The sequence below is a fragment of the Mesoplodon mirus genome (assembly GCF_964341445.2).
Source record: "Mesoplodon mirus genome assembly, chromosome: 13".
In the NCBI taxonomy this organism is placed as follows: domain Eukaryota; kingdom Metazoa; phylum Chordata; class Mammalia; order Artiodactyla; family Ziphiidae; genus Mesoplodon; species Mesoplodon mirus.
In genome coordinates this window covers 11,789,996-11,815,012 of record NC_138989.1, presented here as the reverse complement: position 1 = coordinate 11,815,012, position 25,017 = coordinate 11,789,996, and the positions used below count along the sequence as shown (strand labels likewise).

General features: G+C 47.0%; 1 protein-coding gene across 1 annotated transcript in view; it reads right to left on the bottom strand.

Moving 5' to 3' along the window:
• Positions 1-25,017, bottom strand: part of KSR2 (kinase suppressor of ras 2) — a gene marked incomplete at its 5' end in the record, with an annotated part of 403,988 nt that overhangs the window by 161,409 nt on the left and 217,562 nt on the right. The window contains one exon of the mRNA XM_082640816.1: positions 4,799-4,983. Within this exon, the coding sequence (XP_082496942.1) occupies positions 4,799-4,983 (185 nt within the window). The remainder of the gene's footprint in view (positions 1-4,798; positions 4,984-25,017) is intronic.

Below are 25,017 nucleotides of genomic sequence, written 5' to 3'. Positions count from 1 at the left end.
TGGCCACGTTCTGCAGCTGCCTGGCCCCCACAGGAATGGCTACCACCTGGCACAGTGGGTCCCCTAAATATCAGCACCAGAGTCCGGCGGGGTAATAGTTTGCTAGCCAGCATGGGTGCCGATCTCTGAGCAAGCACAATGCTCTGGTGAACAAGAGGCATCCTTGGAGCAAGGCTGGTCCCCAGCATACAATCCCCCAACTAAGCAAGGGTGCCAGAGGGAAACCTTGAACAAGTTAAGCTCCCTACTTCTTGAGCAAGCAAGTTCCAGTGGAGACAGCGTTGCCATTTCACACCCCAGCACTGCAGACTGGCGGATTCAGAATGACTGCGAACTCCACCTCCTTCCTGGCCTGTGACCTTGAGCCAGTTACTTAAATCTCTCAGCCCCAGTTTCTTCATCTGTAAAATGGGGATCATAATAGTACCTACCTGATGGAGGACTGTGAAGCTTAAACAAAATAATAGAAGTAAATGGCCTCTCCTGAACTGATGATGCTTGGGACATTGTCAACACACAGTAAATGCCAATTGCTATTATTACCATCATTTTCATCATTGTTACAAGCTATCCCATCACATAATGTACAGCAATAGCTCCCCGAGCTACCCTTTATTGATATTCAGGGCTCTAAGCTCTGGCCCCTGTGCTAGGAAACTTACATGATTTCCTCATTTTGTTCTCACTACATCCTTGCCGGGTAGAAACGGGCCCACAAGGTTCAGTGATGTGCCCAAAGATATGTCAGCCACCACTTAGTTGCTACAAACCCCAAATCACTTCTGCCAGCCAGTAATGAATGATGATGGAGGTGGCATTTTTTTCATTCTGAAGAAGCTTCTTTATAGGGATCATAGAGGCTACCTGAGTCAGCTGGGATCAGAGATGCCCTCCAAGGAGCCAAAGACACACAGCTTATTGGACCAAAAATGGTCCATGGGTGGAGGGCATCCAATCAGATACCACAGGGGTAACATGGCATGCATGAAGGCAGCATGGAATAAATAAATAAAGCGAGGATGGAGACGTAAGTCCGTGGTTCTCTACTTCTCTGGGAAACAGGTTCACTCCTGAGTCAGCATCTTCCACACTGAGCAGCAGAGTCTAATACCTTATGTTTTGTCCATAGCTAACCTTAAGAGACAGATTCCTCAGAAGCCAGGGCTCCTTCTACTTCCCTCCCTCCCCCTGTTTGTCACCCCCAGACCAAGGAAGGAGGGTGAGCCCCAAGGTGGTAAGTGCTTCTCGCATCCCATCCGAGGCGGCTAGGCACCCCAAGGGTCCAAGACTCGGCCACTCTGCAGCTGGAATCTTCCTAATGCTGACTCCAGGCATTACCATCAGGGGTAACAAGATGCAGGACCACCACCCTTCACAGCACAGCCAGAGCCAGAGCTGACTGTGACAAACGGGCGGACAGACTCAGACTGGTAGGGACACAGCCTCAGAGGTTCCCTTGGCTGGGTCATGGGAGGAAGGCTGGCACTGGGGCCCAGAGGCAGGAAGTTCTCCTCTGCAACTCAGAGTAACATGAGATCGGGACTGTTGGAAGCATGGGGGAGCCGGTGCCAGCAGCTGTGTTCTCCCAACAGCCCTGGCCTGGAGACTCCAAAATCAGCATTCTAAGTGAGTCAAAAGATCTGCCTAGGAAAAGCCACTCTGCATACTCACTGGGTAAGCCTTAGGGTTTCTAAGCTCTGGAATGGACCTGCGTGGAGTCTCTTATTGTACAGTTGGGGAAACTGAAACCCAGATAGAGACAGGAAGACGGGATGCAGGTTAGATTTGCATTTGGATTCAAAATCAACAACATGGGCAAGATCACTCACCTTTTGGAGCCTCAGTTTCCTGATCTGTAACATGGGAACGATGATGTCTGCCTCAAAGAGTGCAGTGAATCTTAACTGTGACAATGCAGCTGATGTGCTCAGCAGGGACAAAGGTCATACAGACAATTGGTGACAACACTGAGACTTCAGCAGAGAGAGTCTCATTTCCTGATCTGGAGCCTATTCCAACAGGCTGCCTCTGTTTCTATCATTTGTTAGGATCAAAGAAAATGGGACTGGTCCATAGGGGTCCAGCTAATATTTGGGTTAAACACTTGTTCCCCCACTGAGACTAAAATGCTATTTTTCTCCTTCCTGGGAGATCAGAGAGCAACCTCTCTGCATACAAGGACCAGGACTGCCCAAAAAGACAATAGTGCTTCTAGGGCATCTTAGTATCAGGAGCTGATTTTTTTTTTTTTTTTTTTGCGGCATGCGGGCCTCCCACTGCTGTGGCCTCTCCCGTCGCGGAGCACAGGCCCCGGACGCGCAGGCCCAGCGGCCATGGCCCACGGGCCCAGCCGCCCCGCGGCATATGGGATCCCCCCAGACCGGGGCACGAACCCGCATCCCCCGCATCGGCAGGCGGACTCCCAACCACTGCGCCACCAGGGAGGCCCTCAGGAGCTGATTTTAATTCAGAACTTTGCTCCTGCCCACAGGCAAGCAGAGAAGCCTCTCCTCTCAGATGCAGATGGGGCAGGCATGAAAAGTGGGGAGCTATGGTGAATCCTTGCAAAACTCTTTGGCAGAAGCAGAGGTCTGAAAGTGCAAGTCTGTGGGTTGTGTTTTTTTTTTTTTTTTTTTTTCTTTTTTTCAGCAATCTGGAAATGTTTCTACTCTGGCCAGAATTAAAGTGCAGGGCTATGGTCAAGCCCTCTGAGGTGGCCATGCTGACATTCACTCACGGGATGGCGATGCTCGAAGACAGATGGCTGTTGGAAGCAGCCGCCCAGCATCACGCCAAGGTAAATTCCAAGCACTCTTAGGGCCGTAAGGAAGTGGGGAGTGTGAACTGAAAGGCATTTAGCCACAGCCTCAAAATTAACCATAGAGCCAGAGGATGGAAATGCTACTAGGCTAAGGAGGCAATAAACATCAGAACAACAGCTGTCATTTATCAGGCACTTACTCTGTGCCAACTACTGTGCAGACAACTTGACAAATATGAGCTGATCTAATCTTCACAACCATCTATGACGTGAAGCTATTGTTATCCCCATTTTACAGATTAAGGAAACTGAGGCTCAGAGAGGCTCTTGACTTGCTCGAGGTTCGCACACTGCTCAAAAGTAACAGAGCTGGGACTGGAACCCAGGCAGCTCCCTCCAGGGCCATGACACCCTGCCCCACCCTGCTGTCGTTACACATCGATCGGATACGTCATCCCCTTTTTTCTCGTCCAGGCTCACCACACAGCCCTCTGACTGCCACGCAGGTCCACCCACCGTCATGGAGTGTTTCTAGTCTCTCTGACAGTGATTTCTCTTGACAAATTGATAAATTGGCCTTCTGGTGCTGACGTGTGTCGTGAGTGCTATTTTAGTTTGCTTGATTCAGGGCCTCTACCCTCTGGGCACTGAGATAAGCCAGGCTCTGGAACTTATCCTAACTGATGTCCACACAAGTCTCTTCTGGTACCAGACCCTCCACTGATTCCTGCAGTGGACTCATGAGACACATCTGTGGCTTGTAAACTGAGTTCACAGTTCTGCCCCGGGTCAACCATCCAGCTGGGCTAAGGCAGAGGTTCTGAACCCAACAGTCTTGACACTGGACATTTGTGTTGGATGTTACGTGTGCAGTTTTCCAGGGAGAAAATTAATAGATTGCATCCAGTTCTTAAAGGGCCCATGGCCTCCCTAAAAATAGTTTTAAAACCCTTATGTAAAGGTAAAGAATAGAACCCCACATTTAGAGACAGGTATCCCACTGGATATTTGAGGAACTTGGTTATCAAATCAGGCATGATAGATAAGCTTGTATACTCTGCAGTGAGAAAGAATCAGATTCAAATCCTGACTCAACTACTCCATAGCTGTGTGACTTTAGGCAATTCTTTGATGTCCCTGGGCCTCAGTTTCTTCATCTATACAATGGGAATAATCCATCTGTACCAATGATTATTGCAAGAACTAAATGATGTCACACATGTGGGTGAGTAGCACATACTGGTGCTCAGTAAACATCACTTATCATTTATCAGAGCATCAACATGTGGACACAGTCTGGCTGTATTAAGGGCAAGGGGTTATTTCCTACAAATTCTAGCACACCCTCCTCTTCCTGAGTTCCCAGGCAATAAAGTTTTGTCTTGGCTGGCGGACTGGTTGGGCTTTTTTCAGGGGCTCCCCTCTGACCACATCTGTGCCCGTTCAGCAAAAGGGGCCTCTAGGCAGAGAAGATTAAACGCCTTCTGAGACCTCAGCTCTTGATCACCAGAAAGTTCCATTTCCTCTCCCAGGAATAACCACTTTGTTGCAAAATTCATGGGAGCAGAATGTAAGCCACTCCAGGCCATGCTCAGCCCAGTTTGAACCCAAATCCATCTTTGAGATGTAAAGGTTATGCGCATTGACCCGCGGTGGGGGAGAAAATTACGAAATTGAATCAGAGATGCCTTATCCACAGTGGCCAGGAAAAACCCTGTGACCAGACTGCTGAGAAGCAGAGGAGAGAAAAAGGCTGATGTTTCCTTTAATGCCCTGCATGCTTGCTTCCCGCTGTCATCCCTACACACCTGCAGGCCTAAAAAGAGGAGGCACATGGGACCAATGACAACAGCCTCCCAATGATGCCCCCTTCTCTCCGAAACCATCCCCAGGGGCATAAGTGCTGCAGGTGGAGGCGGCAGGAGGACCGCGGATGAGGCGTGTTCCACGCGCATTTCCCGAGTATTTTCGCGGAAGGAAAAGAAGAGGGCGCGCCCCGGGCGCGGAGGGCAGCAGGTGCAGCTGCTGGGCACTTACTTGAGGAGAAGTTGGCCTCGGAGTGGACGGGAGGGGTGGAGGGCAGGAAGGTCGCGTGTCCCACGAAGAAGGAGCGGAGCGAGCGCTCGGACAGCAGCGGGGAGCGCTGCTGGGAGGGGATATTCTCACAGCTGCCCACGCTGCTGTGGATCTTGAGGTTCAACGGCTTGCTTTTCTTCTTGGCTCTGAAAGGGAGACGGAAAAAAGAAGAGAGGGAAATGTATCCCTAAGCACACACAGTGAGAGCAGGGGGACCCAATCTCCTTAGCGTGGCCCCCAGTAACCACTCCCCACCTCCATCTGGTCCTGCCACCCTCTCCGGCTCCCTCCCACTGGGCTCCAGCCACATATTTTGTGCTGCTTCTCACCTCCAACCCTTGCCTTATCCTCTTCCCACGGCCTGGGAAACCCTCCCCTTCTTTGTCGGGTCAAGGCCCCATATGATTTTTAAAACTCTGGTGTCCTCTCCTCCAGGAAGCCTTCCTTGACACCCCAGTCCATCCCAACCAGGGTTGAGTGTTCTTCCTACAGGAAGCCTTCCCTGATCCTCCCCCTTTCCTCCTAGCTTGGGTTGGTGTTCCTCCTCCACCCTCCTAAAATATCCTCTATATACCTCTGTGGCTGCACTTCCCTATATTTTCCAAATTTGTTCTTTTAGGCTCTGTCTCCCAAGTGGACTGAGGGTCTTTGAGGCCAGTGACTCTGTATTGTTCGTTTCTCCATCTTTGGTAACCAGCACGGAGCCTGGCACACAGTAGGTGCTCACGAAATGTTCATTAAATGATCGATCTGGATGAAGACGGCCACTCATAACGCTGCATTTTAATTCTCCATCTTCCAGGCCTGACTGTGAGCTCCCTGAGGGTCGGAACCTGTGGTTTTTGTTGTTGGAGCTCTCAGCCTCTAGCTTGGCCCCAGCTGAATAGAATGTACCTCTCGGGCTGGTTCTGAAACATTTCTCCCCTTCCCCAGGAGTTTAGGTGATCAGTTGAAGAGAGTTTGGTCCAAAATTAACCTCACCGCCTTCCCCCCAACCCCCAACTCCCCCAGTGCCCCAGTGTTCAGGTGTGGCCAGGAGTTGGGCGCCCTCTTGTGGCCAAAGCAAACCTGCCTCGCAAATGTTCACAGATCCGGATGCAGGGCCCAGGAAGGGGTGTTCATTTAAGACTAGAAGCCTCCCACACAGGCAGCCTAAAAGTCACCCTCTCCAGGAGGTCTGCTGCCCCTCAGCTTTAAGGAGTTCAAGTGTGCCTGCAGAGTTGCCCCCCGCAGCGCCTGCGCGGGCAGCCCTGCTCCTCGTCCCCGCGGGGGTCTGCCGCAAGGCCCAGGAAGGCGCCTCCTGCTAGAGCAGCACGCGCTGGCCGGCTCACCCCGAACCGAACCGTGGCTGCAGAAGAGCAGGCAGCGGGGGTGGCGGCATTTCATTCCACACGAGCGTCCAGTGGTGGAGAGTCACAAAGGCGTCTACACAGAGGGAGTGCAATGTAGGAGTTACACTTGCAGGCTTTGGGGTCAGGGAGTCTGGAGCCTGGGTCCTGACTGTGACCTCAGGAAAGTGATCTCACCTATTCGTGCCTCAGTGTCCTCACCTGGACGATGGGGGAAACCACAGCACCTACCTAAGAAGGATGGATGACGATGCTACGGGATCACGTGCTTGGCACGGGGCCCAGCACAGAATGAGGGTTCAGGTGACCTGATGTGAACGTCACTAGGACCAGGTTAAAGTGGCTGTCTGTAGAGCAGGGGCTTAACCTTGAAGAAGCCAAAAACTGAAGCCAAGCCATGTTTTTCACCTGAAACATCCAGCAGCTCCCTCAACCCACCACGACCCTTGGCAGATGAAGAGGATGCAGTCAAACCCTGCAGCAACAGGTACCATGATGATCTCCCAAACACAGATGGCAGCCTTGAGACACCGGGCCACTAAGTGATGAGGCCAGGTCCCTTGTACAAGAAGAACCAAGTCTATATGTAAAACAGACCACGAATAAGGACCTACTGTAGAGCACAGGGAACTCTTCTCAATACTCTGTAATGACCTAAATGGGAAAGGAATCTAAAAAAGAGTGGACGTATGTATATGTGTAACTGATTCACTTTGCTGTACAGCAGAAAATAACACAACACTGTAAATCAACTATACTTCAATAAAGTTTTTTTAAATAAAATAAAATAAAAAGAAGCAAGTCTAACCCAGCACAGGTGTAACAGTAGCTCAATGCTGCTTCACTCATGGCCACAGAGGGAGCAGAGAAGGGGTGTGTATAAATAAATGTTAGTTGGACAGATGGATGGATGGATGGATGGATGGATGGGTGGGTGGATAGAGGGGAAAAAGGTGAAAAGTGGAAGGATGGAATGAATGAAGGACAGAGAGGATGAGAAGATGAAAGAATGGGAGGGCAAATGGATAGAATGAAAGAGAGAATGAGAAGATGGAAGGATGGGGAAGGGGAGGATGGATGGAAGAATGGATGGATGGATGGAAGGGTGAAAAGGTCAAAGGATGAAAGGGTGATGGATGGATGGATGTAGTGAAGGAGGAGGGGATGGTAGGATGGAAAGATGGATAGAAAGAAGGGAGGAAGAGAGGACAGGAAGAAGAGAAAGTGGGAGGATGAATGGCTATTTAATCCGAGAAAGCGGAAGGAAATTCTCTATCGCTTCCCACCCACCAAGGAAGTCTTTGTAGACAGGATGTAGGATTCACCTTTACCATCTGTGCTCATTACCCAGACATGCTTGGAGGGGAAAACAGACACAATCGACTGTGTCTGGTGACTGTGACTGTGACTAAAATTTAGTGGATATTTTTCAGTATATCCTGTAGATGCAGTTAAAAAGAACATCCTCTCCATGATCTTCACAGGATATTAGATATCTATTACATAAATGTATTTTTCTGGAAATGGGGCCAATTCTGGGGAAAGCAGCAAAATGAAACACTGGCACGGGCAGCTCCATCCTCTGGGGCTGTATCAGCACTGGGTGGACATGCCGCTTTCTGGAAGGGCTCTCTGACATGGCAGGCTGGACCACAAACTGGGCCTAGGAAAATGTGCTTGTTTTACCAGGGACAGCAAAGGCCTAGTCCAATGTTGGCCTCTAGAAAAGTTCTTCCAACCTTCCTGACTTGCATAGCATATTTGAACGACAAGGATCCTGAGAATTCTCACCTCTTCGCATTGGTTCGTTACTTGCCATCTCCAGCCCACAGGTCTGGACCAAGCCACCTTCCTCCCTCACCTAAGCTACTGCTGCTGCTGTCTGTTAAAATCCTAATCCCACTTTTGTTCCCCTTTGCTTTGTCTTTTTTGTATTGAGGTAAAATTCACATAAAGTTAACCATTTTAAAGTGAACAACTCAGTAGCATTCAGTATTCACAATGCTGTGCAAACACTACCTCTATTTAGCACCCCAAATATTTTCCTCATCCCAAAAGAAAACCCTCTACCCATGAAACCATTACTCTCCATTCCCCTTGGCTACAGCCCCTGGCAATCACTAATGTTTTCTGTCTCTAAGGATTTGTCTATTCCAGGTATTTCATATAAATGGAATGAATCATCCAATATGTGACCTTTTGCGTCTGGCTTCTTTCACTTAGCGTCATGTTTCTGAGGTTCATCCATGTTGTAGCATGTATCAAAACATCATTCCTTTTAATGGCTGAATAACACCATCTGACTTTAAATTCTTTACAATGTATTTTCTACCCAGCAGTTAAAGTGATGTTTAAAAATGGTACATTGTATCAGGTCACCCTCAGCTTAAAAACTTCCAAAGGTTTTCCATTGTTCTCCCTTCCCATGGCTTACAAAAGCTTCACAGCACCCTCAACACCCTCTCTCCAACTTCTTTACCGTCACCTTGTCACGCTCTGACTCTGGTCATCTCCCTGGTCCTTGACCACACCAAGTTGTCATCCACCTCAGGGCCTTTGCACATGCTGTCCCTCTGCCTGGGGCGCTATTCCCCATCCTGTTAGTGGAGACCTGCTCACCTTTAGGCATCACTTCCTTAGACACACTGTCCCCAATCCTCAGAACTAGTCAGATCTCTAGGCTACATGTGCTCCTAGCACTATGTGAATTCTGCATTTACTTATGTGGTTACTGAATGTCTGTCTCCCCCATGGCCTGTGTCCCCCACACACATGGGAAGAATGTGTATCCCCAGCACCTAACACAAAGCAGGCACGCCACAGTGGCAGAGCCAAGATCAGATGCCGGGTCCACAGACTCCCAACCACATCCATGTACCCCAGCTCAGGCTAGGACCTGACATCCTCCATCTGGGGGCAGGGGGGCGCGGGGAATTCTAAAGGACTGTGTCCCAGTTTCGATCTGTGAGTCAGGAGGACTGTTTATCAGCATCTTCCCAGTTAATTCTCAAATATGGGCTCCTTGAGGGCGGAGATGCATCTTATTTCTTTCGCCAGCCTCTGGCCACCTCTGTCTGGATCTGGCAGACAGCTCTGTACTCATAAGCCTCCTGATCAATGCCCATTTGCCAGCTAGCCTCTCAGAGCCTTATCCCAAAGGTTGCCAAGGGAAGTCCCAGACTGATGCTTAGGCTTTGCACCGTTTCCTCTCCCCAAAGTCTGCTGGATTTTGAGCTAAGCCGAGCCGCTGGCTCACATGGCCCCTCAGCTTCCTCAAGTGTGGGGTTGTGTCCCCTTGCACTTGAAAGCCTTCACCAGCCAAACCCCTCAGCACAGCATTAATGGGGTCTGGGGCATCTGGCCCTGCCGACTGGCAGGAAATGACAGGGCTGGGAACAGGCAGGCTCCTCACAGGCATGGCAGGAGGACAGGCACAAACACACATTCTCACACACCACCCTGGGCAGCAAAGTGCTAATCCAGTAGCCATTTCCCCAAACAGGAAAAAAATGCCTGCTGGTCTAACCCCGGAGCTGCGTGAGCTGCCCCTCCCTCTCAAACTGGGCCATTTAAATCCTTTGCAGTTGGCCTGATCTGATTACCCAAGAGGAGGTCTCCAGGAAAGACCCTTTCAAAGCCAAAGAATAACACCAGTTCTTGGGTGAGAAGGGGTGGAGGTGAGGGGAGTACTTAGGGACCCTCGGCTCAGCTGCTCGAGCCTGGGGAAGGAGGAGGTTTGGAAAAGCCTAACATTGGGAGGATGTTTATTGAGAATCCATTGTGGTCCTTGGCCACAGGCAACAACCCTCATTTCTGGCTTAAGCATGCCCAGAGCATGGCAAGAATCAACAGGGGCCCTGGCAAAAAAAGGAGTACTGATGCGTCAGTCAGACAACAGAAGCTGCATTTCCCCAGGTGTGGAGGAACATGAAATGCTTTTAGATGAGACGTGGATGCCATTTTTGTATTTTAAAAGTTGAAATTTGAAATATTGATTTTGTACACCAAATCCATAATTTCATGCAGTTATTTCACAGTATACAGCCTTATGTAAAATACACTAAGAAGAATTAAAAGAAGAGGAAGAAAAGGAAAAGAAAGAAGGAGAAGGAAAAGAAAAAGAGGAAGAAGGAGATGAGGAAGAACAAAGGAGAAGGAGGAAGAGACACTGGCTGAAAAAAAAATGTCAAGTAAATTCTAGTATAGGTCCCACCAGAGTGGCTAAAATAGAGTTGACAGCACCAGATGTTGGCAAGGATACAGCGCAACCAGAATTCTCATGAAATTCTGGTGAGACGGTGAATGGGTACAACCATTTGGAAAAACAATTTGACAGTATCTACTGAAACTGAACATATGCTCTGACCCAACAATTTCACCCCAGGGTATTATGTCCTTAACCAAAATGACCTCCCATGTCCACAGAATGACCTGTGTAAGAATATTCATGCCAATGTCATTCATATGGGCAAACACTGGGAAAAATCTCAATGTCCATCAATAGTAGTATGGATAAATACATCGCAGTATACTCATTTATTTGACTACTGCATGACAATGAAAAAGAGGAAACTACTGCTATACTACAATATGGCTGAGTCTCAAAAATACAGTGTTGGGCCAAAAAAGCCAGCCACAAAACAGTTCTATGTTGTATGAGTCCATTACTATTCCATTTACACTGAGTTCAAGAACAGGCAAAACTAATCTATGGTGAGAGACCCCAGAAGAGTGATTTTCTTTGGGGAGGTTACTGACTGGAAGGAGAACCCAGAATCCTTCTGGGGGCTGGACATGTCCTCTGTTTTGACTGGGTGACGATCACCTGGGTGGATTGATAAATAAAAATGCATCAAACTGTACACAAAAATTGTGCACTTTACTTCTGAATTAAACTTATGCCTTACAAAAAGTTTTTTAAAACAACAGTAAAAAAACCCAAACAACCCAATTAAAAAGTGAGATTAAAATTAAAAGATTTGGGCTTCCCTGGTGGCACAGTGGTTGAGAGTCCGCCTGCCGATGCAGGGGACACGGGTTCGTGCCCCGGTCCGGGAAGATCCCACATGCAGCGGAGCGGCTGGGCCCGTGAGCCATGGCCGCTGAGCCTGCGCGTCCGGAGCCTGTGCTCCTCAACGGGAGAGGCCACAACAGTGAGAGGCCCGTGTACCGCAAAGAAAAAAAAATGAAAAGATTTGAATCGACATTGCTCCAAAGAAGATATACAAATGACCAACAAGCCCATAAAAAGATGTTGAGCATTACTAGCCATTAGGGAAATGCGAATCAAAACCACAATGAGCTGCCACTTCACACCCACTAAGATGGCCATAATCAAGAAGTCAAAAAATAATAAGTGGTGGTGAGGATGTGGAGAAATTGGAACTCTTTTCCATTGCTGGTGGGAATGTGCTGCAGCCACTGTGGAAAACAGTCTGATGGTTCATTCCTCAGGTTAAACGTGGAATTACTATCTGACCCAGCAATTCTACTCCTAGATATATACCTAAAAGAATTGAGAACAGGTGTTCAAACAAAAACTGTACACAATGTTTACAGCAGCATCATTCACAATAAACAAAAGGTGGAAACAACTCCCATGTCCATCAAAAAATGAATGGATAAACCAATTGTGGTCTATCCAGACAATGGAATATTATTCACTATTATGAAGTACTGATTCATGCTACAATGTAGGTGAACCTCAAAAACATGAGCTAAGTGAAAAAAACCACATGCAAAGGCCACATATGACGATTCCATTTATATGAAATATCCAGAATAGGCAAATCTATAGAGACAAAAAGCAGATTAGTGGTTGCCCAGGGCTGGGGGCAGAAGGGGGAATGGGAAATGACTGTTTAATGGGTCTGGGGTTTCCATTTGAGGTGATGGAAAAGCTTTAGAACTGGATAGTGGTGATAGTTGCACAAGATTATAAATGTACTTAATGCCATTGAATTGTACACTTGAAAATGGTAAATTTTATAGGATGGATAAACAACAAGGTCCTACTGTATAGTACAGGGAACTATATTCAATATCCTGTGATAAACCATCATGGAAAAATATATGAAAAAGAATATATATATATAACTGAGTCATTTTGCTATACAGCAAAAATTAAACACAACATTGTAAATCAATTATACTTCAATAAAATTTAAAATAAAAATGGTAAATTTTATGCTATGTGTATCTTACTATAATTAGAAAAAACTAATAGCAATAAAAAATAATAGCGATACAGGAAGCATATTTCTCCCCCTTCCTAGCTGTGTGACCTTCATCAAGTCACTTAACCTCTCTGAGCATCAATGTCCTCACCTGTAAAAATGCCTAATGATGCCTCTACCTCACAGGGTTGTAGGAAGCTCCAATGAAATAATGGACTTCAATGCCTCACAGAGTACCTGGCACCTGAGCTAGGGAGCTCTTCTCACATGTGTCCCTTGCCAAGAAATTTCTTTTCCTCTAGACACAGACTGAGGCTCCTTATAGGCAAAGTCTGTCCCATGTGGAAGTAGGTCAGGACTCAAGATCAAGAGAAGATGGATAAGTATCCACGAAGAGGACCAAAGAATTCCTCTTTACCCTGGACTTCTTGCCTCGGGAGAAGCACATGAAGGTCTGAGGACCACACTGACCCATCTCTGGGGTGATGACACCAGACAGGGGAGGCGTGAACCTTCCTGGAAGAAGGGCAGTTACAAAAGAATTTTCCAAGGCATCCAGAGAAAAGGCTCAGCGAGGAATGCTTGCTCAAGGCAGCCCTTTCCCTCCACTGTGTTCTTTCTAGGACCCCTCTAGGCTCTCACCATCAGTGCCTATTATATGCGAAGGGAATCCCTTGGCACCACTCAGATTAATTTTATCACTAAAAGAAGAGAAATACCCACTGCCTCTGACACAGTAGTCACTAGGGAATGGACTTGAGACTGGTTACTTTATGAAATTCTTATTCTACTGGTGTATGAATTCCCTCATTTGCTCTCTAGAATATTCTAGAACTAGAATATAAGCCCTATCTCAATCTTGTTCACCAATGTGAATGCCTGACACATAGTGCCCCCGAAATTATATTCTGGATGAATGCACAAGTTAATATTATCACCAAGCCTCATGGGCAGTTCCATTTTACAGACGAAGTAACTGAGTCCAGAGAGCACCAGGATTCAAACTCAATTTGTCCAAAGCCAGAGCCCAGATCTCCACAACTACATGTGACACTGTCCCAGTCCAGCACCAGGGAGGCGGTTTTCCCCAAAGCTCAGGATCCTGGACCCAGACATCTTCATCATGTACTAGAAGTTAGGATTCAAGGGTTCTCTAAAGGAGACACATGTGGGTTCCTTCCCACCTCAGTCACACAGAGATCTGGACTGGGGAACAGATTCTTGCAAAAACCAAAGCAGAGTTTCCCCAAAGTATAGAACAGCACTGCTAAGGTGCCAGAGAAGAGATACCACCTGCCTCTGTCCTACCAAGCCCAGCTCCCAAGACACAGGATCTGGCTTGGGAGGAAGATGGTTCCCAGGTCATGGAATCTGGTTTGGGGGTAAATGTGGCTCTTAGGAGTGATCCAAGTAACCTCCAAGGGACCTCTGAAGTGTGCAGGCTGGTTTTCTGTGGATGAGGACAGCAGACTATACAATAATGTGCTCATCAAGGCCTGGGAGTCAAACAGTCCTGGATGGAGGTCCCACTCCCCCTGTGCTAGCTGTGTGGTCTTGGGCAAGTTGCTTCCCCATTCTGAGACTTTCTCCTTGTTTTTCAAAGAGGGCTATCACCAAGGTGTGGAACGGATCACACGAGATAAAAGGGATCTGTGTGAGGCCCGGCACCATCCTCTTGGTATGAATCTGTATTGTTTCCAGTCAATTTCCTACTTCATGAAGGCACGTGATGTCAACTCTGTTTTCCTTGTCTCTTCTTACCTCCAATGAGCTCTACTTCAGCTCCTCCATGCCTTCACTCTCCTAGAACCCTATCATATCTTCTCTCTGGCACATCCTTGAAGGCTCGGCTCGAGGATGACCAGCTCTGAGCCCTCCAGAACCATCTGCCTCTATGTTGCCATCAACAGCTCAGCACGTGCATCTGTGTCATGCCCTGAGCACTCACTGCAGTCCAGACACCAGCCCTGCACACACAGTAACTCATGTGATCCTCCCCACAGCCCTGTGGAGAAGGTTCTACGGTCATACCCATTTTACAGATGGGAAAACTGAAGCTCACAGAGATGATATGGCACTTGGTTGCAAATTCAGCACAGGCCACCCAAGCACACTCTAAGTGCAATGCACTGTGTTAGACACCACGGGGCATAAAAAGGAGCCCAACTTCTGTTCTCAGCAGCCCCACCTTGTGTATCACTTCTGCACCCGTACAGACCTGGCCAGAAAACAGGAGTGTGTTCCACACCTGCTTTATGGCTGTGGGTATCTCACCAAAGCACAGCAGGAATCTCAAATTCAGGTGTGACCCACCAGAAATCATCTTTCACTGGAAGTAGGTCATCCAGGCTGCCTTGTACCCTGGCTGGGTGTGCAAAATGTAAGAAACCCTGAGTTATGCCTGGGGCATTGTTCTCCTTTTGTACTCTGGAAGCGGCTGCTGGTCTGAACTGGGCAGATCCAGCCAGATTCTTCTAGTCCAGAGGCTGACAAACTATGGGCCAAAGGTGGGCCAAATCCAGCTCTCAGCCTGTTCTTGTAAATAAAGTTTTATTGGAATGCAGCCATGCCCATTCATTACACATTGTCTGTTAATTCTTTAGCTTGACAACTGCAGAGTTAGTTGCAGCACAGACTGTATGGCCCACAAAGGGGCCCTTTACCGAAAAAGTTTGCCAATCCCTGTTCTGGACTCCCTGTCCACAGATGTTAATCACACACAAAAAATAAAATACAAAAATCCTGACAAGAACCAGAGTCTGCTTGGGATTTATTTTCCCTCAAGTGACAGCGTCTTTCTTGACCTTTGCATCTAAATAATGAACACTCTGCCTTCCTACTCCCTTCTCTCCCTGTGGCCCAGTCATGGTGGCCTGAATCATCCAGGGTCAGGCAATGGCCACATCCCTGAGTGGTAAGACTAAAGCCGTTTGCCTATATCTGTGTTGTTCTATACAGTAGCCATAGACACACGTGGCTACTAAAATTTAAATTCAGTAAGATAAAATTTTAAATTCTGTTCATCTGTCTCAAATTGCCACAATTTAAATGCCCAAAAGTCACATGTGGCTGCTGGCTACCATGTTGGACACAGCAGATACAACACATTTCCATCATCACTGAAACTTCTTCTGGACTCTGCTGCTCTAAACAACCCTGTTCCCGGCATTACAGGGTGAGGTGATCACTGTTCTGCTATCAGAGCATCTGCTCCGTCCCATCTCTCTCTCCTCTCTGATTTTCACCCTTCCTCTCCCAACAGTAAAATTAACTGCTTCGCAAAAAGACTGGAAATAGCTAAAACATGCATCATAGGGGGCTGGTCCATTAAATGGTATTAAATGGTAACTCCATTTGATGGAGCTGTGTAGGGATTTAAAAGAATCGGGATCGCGAGAACACCAATGTTTATTATTAAGTGAAGGAAAAGGCAAAACAATGTAGACAATTAGGTGCAGATCATTACTGTTTGATTCCACTTATATGACATACCTAGAATAGCCAAATTCATAGAGTCAGAGCGTACAGTGGTCGATGCCAGGGGCCGGGAGGTGAGGGTGGGGTGGGGAGGGGGAATGGGGAGTTAGTGTTTAATGGGCACAGTTTCAGTTTAGGAAGGTGAAAAATTCGGGAGATGGATGATGGTGAGAGCAGCACAGCAATGTGGGCGTCCTTAGCACCACTGAACTGTACAGTTAAATATGGCTAGGATAGTATGCTTTATATTATGTGACTTTTACCACAATAAAGAAACATTAAAAATAATAAATAAATAAACAATGTATACAGTATGACCTCATTTGTGTCTTTAAAAGATACATATTAGGACTTCCCTGGTGGCACAGTGGTTAAGAATCCACCTGCCAATGCAGGGGACATGGGTTCGAGCCCTGGTCCGCGAAGATCCCACATGCCGCAGAGCAACTAAGCCCGTGAGCCACAACTACTGAGCCTGCCCTCTAGAGCCTGCGAGCCACAGCTACTGAAGCCCGCGCACCTAGAGCCCGTGCTCTGCAACAAGAGAAGCCACCGCAATGAGAAGCCCGCGCACCGCAACGAAGAGTAGCCCCCGCTCGCTGCAAGTAGAGAAAGCCCATGCGCAGCAACGAAGACCCAATGCAACCAAAAATAAATAAATAAATAAAAATTTTTAATTAAAAAAAAAAGATATATATTAATGAAAAACATGCTGGACTCTAGCAATGAAGGAGGCAGACAAGAACCACACTTTCCCTGGGCTGGTATCCTGGTGAGGGTACAGACAAACAGATGAAATAATAAGGGAATACTGGTTAATAATAAGAGCAACATGGAGAATTAGAATCAGAGGATGTAGTGACTCGGTGGTAGTGCCTCTCTGGAGACATGGCATCTAGGCTGAGACCTGCATGTCGAGGAGAAGCCAGCCTTACAAAGATCTAGAGGGAGAGGGGACCAGTCAGTGAGGGAAGGTCAAGGCCAGGGCAGGTCACCTCACAGGGAGGGAGGAGAAGAGAGACAGTGGGGGCACTGTGAGGAGAGGGGGTTTGCTTGTGAGGGCGATGGGAACCTGCTGGAGAGGCTTACAAAGGAAGGTGATGCACTCTGATTCTGTTCTTAAGAGATGGCTCTGCCCAGTGAGTAGAGAGTTGACCCGTGGTGGAAGCAAGAATGGGATGAGGGGATCCGGACAGGAGGCTGTTGGAGGCCCCCAGGCAAAAGATGGTGGCGCCTTGGACCAAGGTCTCAGTCACGGAGGTGGAGGGAGAGGAGGTATTTGGGACTCAGCTCTCCCGGGACTTGCTGGCCAATTCACCGTGAGGAAGGCAAGAGGAAGAGACGGGAGATGCTTCCTAAGTCGGTGCGTCATAGGGACCCCCCGTCTTAGATGGATACACTCACGTCTAAGGTTATAGGAGAGGCAGTTGACAGCCCGGGATTTCCAGAGTAGGTACTTTGTTACTTTTAGACTTTCCTTTGGCTTTTGAACTTAGTAACAGGAGTATTCTTCTATAATAATAAAAGGTAATCTTTAAATGGCATGCTGTATTTTTTGCTTGAATTTCTCCTCTTTGTTTTATTGAAATGAAAAAAAAATACTCTAGAAAACAGAGGTATGGGCATGGAATACTGTGCACAATTGTTACTTAATATTTCAATGATGTTTCATTATTTTTTCAAATTTTAAACTGAAGATCAAATTTGAGATGGGTTTTTGTTTCCCAAATGGCTGGTACCAGTCAACTGGTAACTGGTATCTCAGATTTAGTCGACAGATATTAAAATGTGGTAGTTTATAGATTCCTAGAAATTAAACATATATATATGTTTAATTATACAATATTATGTTTTTATATAATATTAATTATATATAATATTATATAAATTGTATGGATGGTATGTATTTGTATATTATATATTATACAAAATTAAACATATATGTTTATACTCTGTATTTTTATATTTTATATATGATATATAATTAAACATATATGTATACTTTTAAATCTTTATATATTACATATGATATATAACTAAACATATATGCATACTTTTGTATCTTTATATATTATATATAATTAAATGAATACATTATATATAAATATATGTTATATATGAGCATATATATATATAAATATGCACTTGAAAAACATAAAATGTCTTAAGCACAGATACATAGTATTTTTTTTTTAAGGTTAAACTTTAGTTTAACAGTAACAGTAACAGATCAGCTCTCAATATCCAACAGACTTTCTACTAAGACTTGATTTCGGGAAAGAGCAAACTGTCCTCATACACACATTCCCCTCCCATCGACTAAGACACGCTTCAGATCCGGGATGAGTACAGGAGACAAAAAATGATCAGAAGAGGAAAGGAAAGATGTTCCAGTTGCAGAGGTCAGCAAACTTCCGGTAAACAGCCAGAGAGTAAATATCTTTGGCTTCACAAGCCCTATGCTCTCTGTTGCAATTACTCAACTCTGCCCTTGTAGCGCAAGCTCAGTCACAGACAACAGGTGAGTGAATGGGCAGGGCATGTGCCAATAAAGCTATCCATATAAATAGGCCCTGGGCCAAATGTGGGCTGCAGCTTGCCCACCCCTGTCCTAGTAGGGCCTGGACTTACCTGAAGGTTAGAAAATTGAAACAAACCAGCCCTTTGGTTTGTTTCACCCTTGAATCCCACTTTCCATCACCTGGCTCACCCCAAGAGCTTGCCACCCTGCCACCTGGACTTTATTTGGTGTTTTTCCTTTCTTCATCCTGACCCCACCCCTCCTGGGTTTAGCTGGGTCTTGTCATAGATCCTAGACATTTCTTCAAGCTCCAGCCACAGTTTTGGAATACACATCTGTTTTTCTAATTATCTGATGAACGTGGACCTGTCCCACCCATTTGGAAGCACCAGAAGGACAGGGAGACAGGGATCGTGTCTGACTTGCTCTTTGTGGATCCCCAGGGCCCAGTACGGGGCCTGGCATATAGTGAGAGTTCAATTAATGAAATGAATGTCTGAAAGTCCAAGTGAGCCCACTGTCTCATCACCTGAATGTTCGGGGGCTCCTCCTGAAAGTGAGTCGGGGGCAGGGGTAGCCTTCCAGTGCACCCACTTTGCCTTGATGCCGGGGGTGGGGGGGCACCAGGCTGGCACCCACCCTATATATTTATTTCTAATCATTGGCATTTGTTGCATGGGGTGGCTGTGGGAGTAGTTAGCCTGCAGGAAAGGTAAGAGCCCAAATCAGCCACCAGGGCGGGGGCAGGGTTTGAGTTCTAGTACTCATGGGACTGCTGATGTCAGCATTAAGATTGGTCTCACTGAGATGCGCGGGTCAGACGCTGTGTTCCGTACACTTTATCTCATTGGACTTGGAACAATTATTACCCGCATTTTGCAGTGAAGGTAACTGGGGTTCTCCACAGCTAATGTACCCAAGACACAACTCAATAAAGGCTCAGAGTGTGATCACAGATTTAACTGACTTCAAAGCCAATTCCCAATTGCTTTGTCAATTCCACTGTAAGAGCTGACGGTATATATTCCCATTTTACAGCAGTGCCTGTGCAGACCTGGAGCTGTCCAAGTTGTTGATTTCAGGGCTGGCCAGGGACAACCAGTTTCACACTTGCAAACTGGGCATCTTGCTGGTCTCGGCCAGTTTCTGACCTGGACACGACAACACTGCTTCTGCCCCACGGAATAATCCAGAAGCCCACGGCTCCCTCTCCAGCCTCCCCAACCCCATCTGAGCTCACCCAGACAGCCATCCTCAATTCTGCCTTCCAGGCCTGATCTGTGCCGGCATCCAGGCCCACTGATTTTCCTGTATCCCTGTGATTAGGAACTAATCTTATATTTTTGTTCCCAAACCCATAAATCAGTTACAGACCAAATATTTACACAGGCCATCATTTCCGACCAAACCAAGGCTCATGACAGCCCTCATTATTAAAAAGGATGACTGATTTTAGGCAGAGATTTATTTCACAGGCATGTGGCTGGATGTTTTCTTTTAGGTTTCCTTCCCCCTCCCCTGGCCTGAAGAAAAGACAATTTCCAAGATAAATTGGTGCAAAGGTCTGCTCTTGCTGTCTCCTTGGGGCCAGTAGGATGTGGGCAGGCTTCCATAAGCCCAAAAAGTGATGGCTGCTGTTGGCTTCTTCTCCCTTCTCTTGGCCTCCCCCTGGGCAGGGAATCATTTAACTAAACATACCCTAAAATCAGAAACCCTAAAGGAGACAGAGAGGGAAAGGGTCAGGAAGGGGAAACTCGGCAGCATCACTACCCCCAGTCGTGACACCCACCCTACTGGGGGTAGTGTGGCCTGTCCAGGGTGACCCTGAGGCAGCCATGTGCTAAATTGTTAATATTGCCGGGTGGGGAAGCAGGAGGCCGAGTTCCTGACCTGGCTCTGTCATTACTTCGCAAGTCACTATGGCCTTTGAGGCTGGTTCCCTTTCCTTTCAAAGCAGGGATTTGCTAAGTGGACTCTGTCCGTTTCCAGTCCAGGTATCTTGGCTCTCATCGTGAGAGCTGCCATTCATTAAGCCCTTACTATGAGCCTAGCCTAGTGCTAAGCACTTTATAGGTTTTAGCTCATTTTAGTCTTTAAGATGGGCATCGTCCACTCCAGATGAAGAAACAGAGGGTCAGAGAGGCTAAGCCACTCACCTGAGGTCACACAGCATGTAAGGGGCAGAGGCCAGGACTTGAAATTTGTTCTGTCTGACCTCAGTGCTCTTGGTCCTAAAATACACTGCAGCCCCCCTAAGACCTGAATTTGCTTGGGGCACGAAGGCAGGTTGTCACATTGATTCTTAACACCCTGATATCTCCCCATGAAAGCACCTGGGGTCAGCGTCCTAAGCAAAGGCAGAATTGACAATTGTCTGCCCAGTGGTGAGCCAGCAAAGAGCCTTCTCTCTGCAAAGCGAGAGGTCAGCTGGAAATGTTTCTTCAGGGAAACCGTGAGTATTTTGCCTCCTATGGAACTCTTCAAAGAAGCTTCCTTTAGGTCTATCCACCTCATTACAAATAGCTCAACAGAGTGAAGTAAGTCAGAAAGAGAAAGACAAATACCGTATGCTAACACATATATACGGAATTAAAAAAAAAAAAATGTCATGAAGAACCTAGGGGTAAAACGGGAATAAAGACACAGACCTACTTGAGAATGGACTTGAGGATATGGGGAGGGGGAAGGGTACGCTGTGACAAAGTGAAAGAGAGGCATGGACATATATACACTACCAAATGTAAGGTAGATAGATAGTGGGAAGCAGCCGCAGAGCACAGGGAGATCAGCTCGGTGCTTTGCGACCGCCTGGAGGGGTGGGATGGGGAGGGTGGGAGGGAGGGAGATGCATGAGGGAAGGGATGTGGGAACAGATGTATATGTATATGTATGACTGATTCACTTTGTTATAAAGCAGAAACTAATAAAAAAAAAAGAAAAAAAAAGAAGCTTCCTTTACCTTGGGAAAATTAATTGGGAGTGAATCTTTACAGACATTCCTAAAAAGCACATATTTCTGTCTGGTGATTCTATGAGATCCACATTGAAATGTGTCCATCAGAGTCTGTGAGACAGATAGCAGCATGTGCCAGCTCTGAGGGATTGGGAAGGATTCAGACAGTACAGGGGCCGGCTGGGTACTCGGGGCCAGCCTCTTAACCTCAGCAGGCTCTCAGCCTCTCCACTCGTAAAATGAGGGCTTAGAGCAGATCATCCTTAAAAGCTCATCCATCCTCACTGTGATGGTTCTGTGATGTTGCCCTCTTTCCTCCAGACTTACAGCGTGACCTTGGGCAGGTCAGAATCTGTGAGTCTTCGAGCCTTCTTATTTATACTGTGGGATAACCTCTCCAGACCCCCTGTCTGCCCCTTGCTTCTGTGGGGGGCAAATGAGTCAGCGTGAGGACTATGAAACCTCAGCGCTATGACCCCAGCAGTGCGGAATTTCCAAGAAGTCACGACTTTCCTATGGTGACCCTAAGAAGAAGGTCTGAAACATTTTCCGTGTGAGTTTGAACACTGTTGTCTGAAATCAACGTTTTGTTTTGCTTTTCATACCAAGGCCTTCCACCCGATTTCAACTTTTGCATCCAACAGTGACTTGTTATGATACAAAATGTGTCCACTGGGGATCAAATAATACAGAGGGCGGGGCCACCAGGGATTGTAACTTAATGTGCTTGCCCATGGATTTCTTCCTGCTCAGCACAACTCAGGTATTTAATCTTAGTCAATGGCCTGTCTGGCTGCTTTGCAGTGGACATTTGATTGTGACCACTGAGCACTCACCATCCCCCCCCGACTTTTGGGGGGAATTCTCTCTCCTCCGTGCACAATCTTGTTGGGGGTGTCAGCCAGGGGATAGACGTTGCCCATCGCAAGTCACCAGGTGCCAAATCAGGCCCATCGGAATCTCTCTGGGGAACGTGAATCTTGAACAGCGTGACACATAGTGGAAAAAAATTTTGAAGCTCGGTTGATCTACCGGTTCACCCCCAAAACAACCTTTCAAGTCATTCCTGCTACTTAGAGCCTCCAAGACACCCTGGATCCTGCTCCTTTCTGAGCCTTCCAGTGGATCCTGGGAGCTATCCCAGAATCTTCTGTGTAGGTAGGTCCATTCTCTGCTTAAGTCAGCCAGGGTTGGCTTCCACTGTTTGCAATCCAAGACCCCTAGTGCATCCTTGAGAGAGACCACGAAAGCTGAGTTTCCATTTTTCACTATGTCAGACTCTTGACTCCAGAGTTTCTCAAATCCTTCGGGCTGGGGCCCAGACATCTGTGTGTTAACAAGCTTTCCAAAGCCACCTCCACACTCCTGAGAACCACTGCCTTGCCTGGTAATTCCACATCAAAGACAGTAGTCTGTACTGTTACTGGCAGGTGTGGCACAGGCTAACTCTCTGAAATAAAGGACCATTCACTTTGCTGGCATCTGCTCAGGCTGTCCAATAACCAGACTTCAAGGCCTGAGAGTTTAGGCCAGGTCAGGGCTGGAGGAAAGCTATCACCAAAAGACATTCTCCAGGACAGCCATGGGGACACAACTGCAAAAGGCACACAGCCCATCTCTGCTGCAAGCATTGAAGCCTTAGGCTTCACCACCTTCCCCATCAGAAAAGTCCAGTATTTATGTCAAACCTGAGGCACAGCAGGGTCAGCCCTATTTAGTGGGTCCCCATTGGAGTAGGTACAGAGAGCAAGCAGGAAATATCTTAATAAGGGAGTGATTTAATAAAATACGATGCATCCACACTTCAGAATACTATGCAGTCCTTAAAAAGAATGAGGTAGGACTTCCCTGGTGGTGCAGTGGTTAAGAATCAGCCTGCCAATGCAGGGGACATGGGTTCAAGCCCTGGTCTGGGAAGATCCCACAGGCCGCGGGGCAACTAAGCCCGTGCACCACAACTACTGACTGAGCCTGCGCTCTAGAGCCTGCGAGCCACAACTACTGAGCCTGCGTGCCACAACTACTGAGCCCGCGTGCCACAACTACTGAAGCTTGTGAGCCTGGAGCCCATGCTCCACAACAAGAGAAGCCACTGCAATGAGAAGCCCGCACACCGCAACGAAGAGTAGCCCCCGCTCATTGCAACTAGAGAAAGCCCGCGTGCAGCAATGAAGACCCAACACAGCCATAAATAAATAAATAAATAAATTTTATTAAAAAAAAAAGAATGAGGTAGCTCTATAGCCAGGATCAACAAACTTTTTCTACAAGGGCCAGATAGTAAATACTACAGACTTTGCAGGCTAGGGTGTCTCCATTGCAACTGCTCAACTCTGCCAATGAAGCACAAAAGCCATCCTGGGCAACACATAAACACATAGGCAAGGCTGTGTCCCAATAAAACTTTATTTACAAAAACAAGCAGTGGGCCAGATTTGGCCCAGAGCCCTGGTTTGCCAACTCCTGTTCTCCACGAGCAGATGTGGAAAATTCCAAGACACACGTATTTATGAAGAAAACTAACTGCCCAGCAACACGTCTAGTGTGAGTTCCTCTCTACAAATATAAATATATATAAACATAAATATGTATAGATACATTTGCATAATGTTTGAATATATTTACTATCTATTCCTGTGATGTATTTAAGGTCATAGAATAAGAACCGGAAGAAAGGAGTGGGAGTAATAGAGTTGGAGAAACTCCCACATTTGACTATGTATGTGAAGCTTTGACAGTGAAAATGCTTACTGTCAGTGTAATGTGTAATCTGGAAGGAGGGAGGGAAGAGAAGAAGGAAGTCCGGAGAGAGGAGGAGAGGGAGGGAAGAATGAAGGAGGAGAAGAAGGAAGGAAAAGAAATAAAGCAAAGGAGGAAGAAGGGAGATAGGGAAGCACAGAAGGAAGGCTGTGTTCCAGTGAAACTTCCTTTACAAAACCAGGCAGTGGGCCAGAGTTGGTCCACAGGTCATGGTTCTGTGACCTCTGGTCTAGGAGGGCAGAGTCATGACAGTTTTGTTCATCGCTACATCTATAGTGTCTAGAGAAGACCCTGGCACACAGTAGGAGCTCAAGAAATAGTATTTGGAAGAATGAATGAAACCCAGCCTCTCCCTACTAACCTAGAAAACTAACAAGTCAACTATTACCCTAAACCCTTGACATGAGCAGATATAAAGGGAATTTGGCTGTGTGTTACTCATTTAAATGTCTTGAACTAACTGCTACCAGCATACAGGTTAATTAAATGGCAGAGATCTTAAAAAAAAAAAAAAGTCAGTTCTTATTCTCACATTACCACATCAAAGGGGTCTCACTCCGTGGCACTGGGCTGGCTTAGAAAAGAGAAACAGGACTATGGCTTCTGCTCCACATCTAGAGACCTGTTCTCCAGTTCCTGCCAGGCACAAAAGCTGGTCTGTGGTCACGCAGGTCCCCAGATCTTCAGGCAGATGTTTCCATCTCCAAGGAAACTGCATCTCTAAATGCCAGGCAGTGTTTTCCAACCACAGGCAAACAGATTCTGATTCGGAGGAAAATCTGCAAACCTTCTCTCAAAAATAGGAACAGGGCTTCAAGGGGTGGGGCGACATGGGATGACAATGCCACAAAGGTGACTTTCAAAAGAATCAGTGCCGGACTTCCGGGTAAGATGGCGGAAGAGTAAGACGCGGAGATCACCTTCCTCCCCACGGATACACCAGA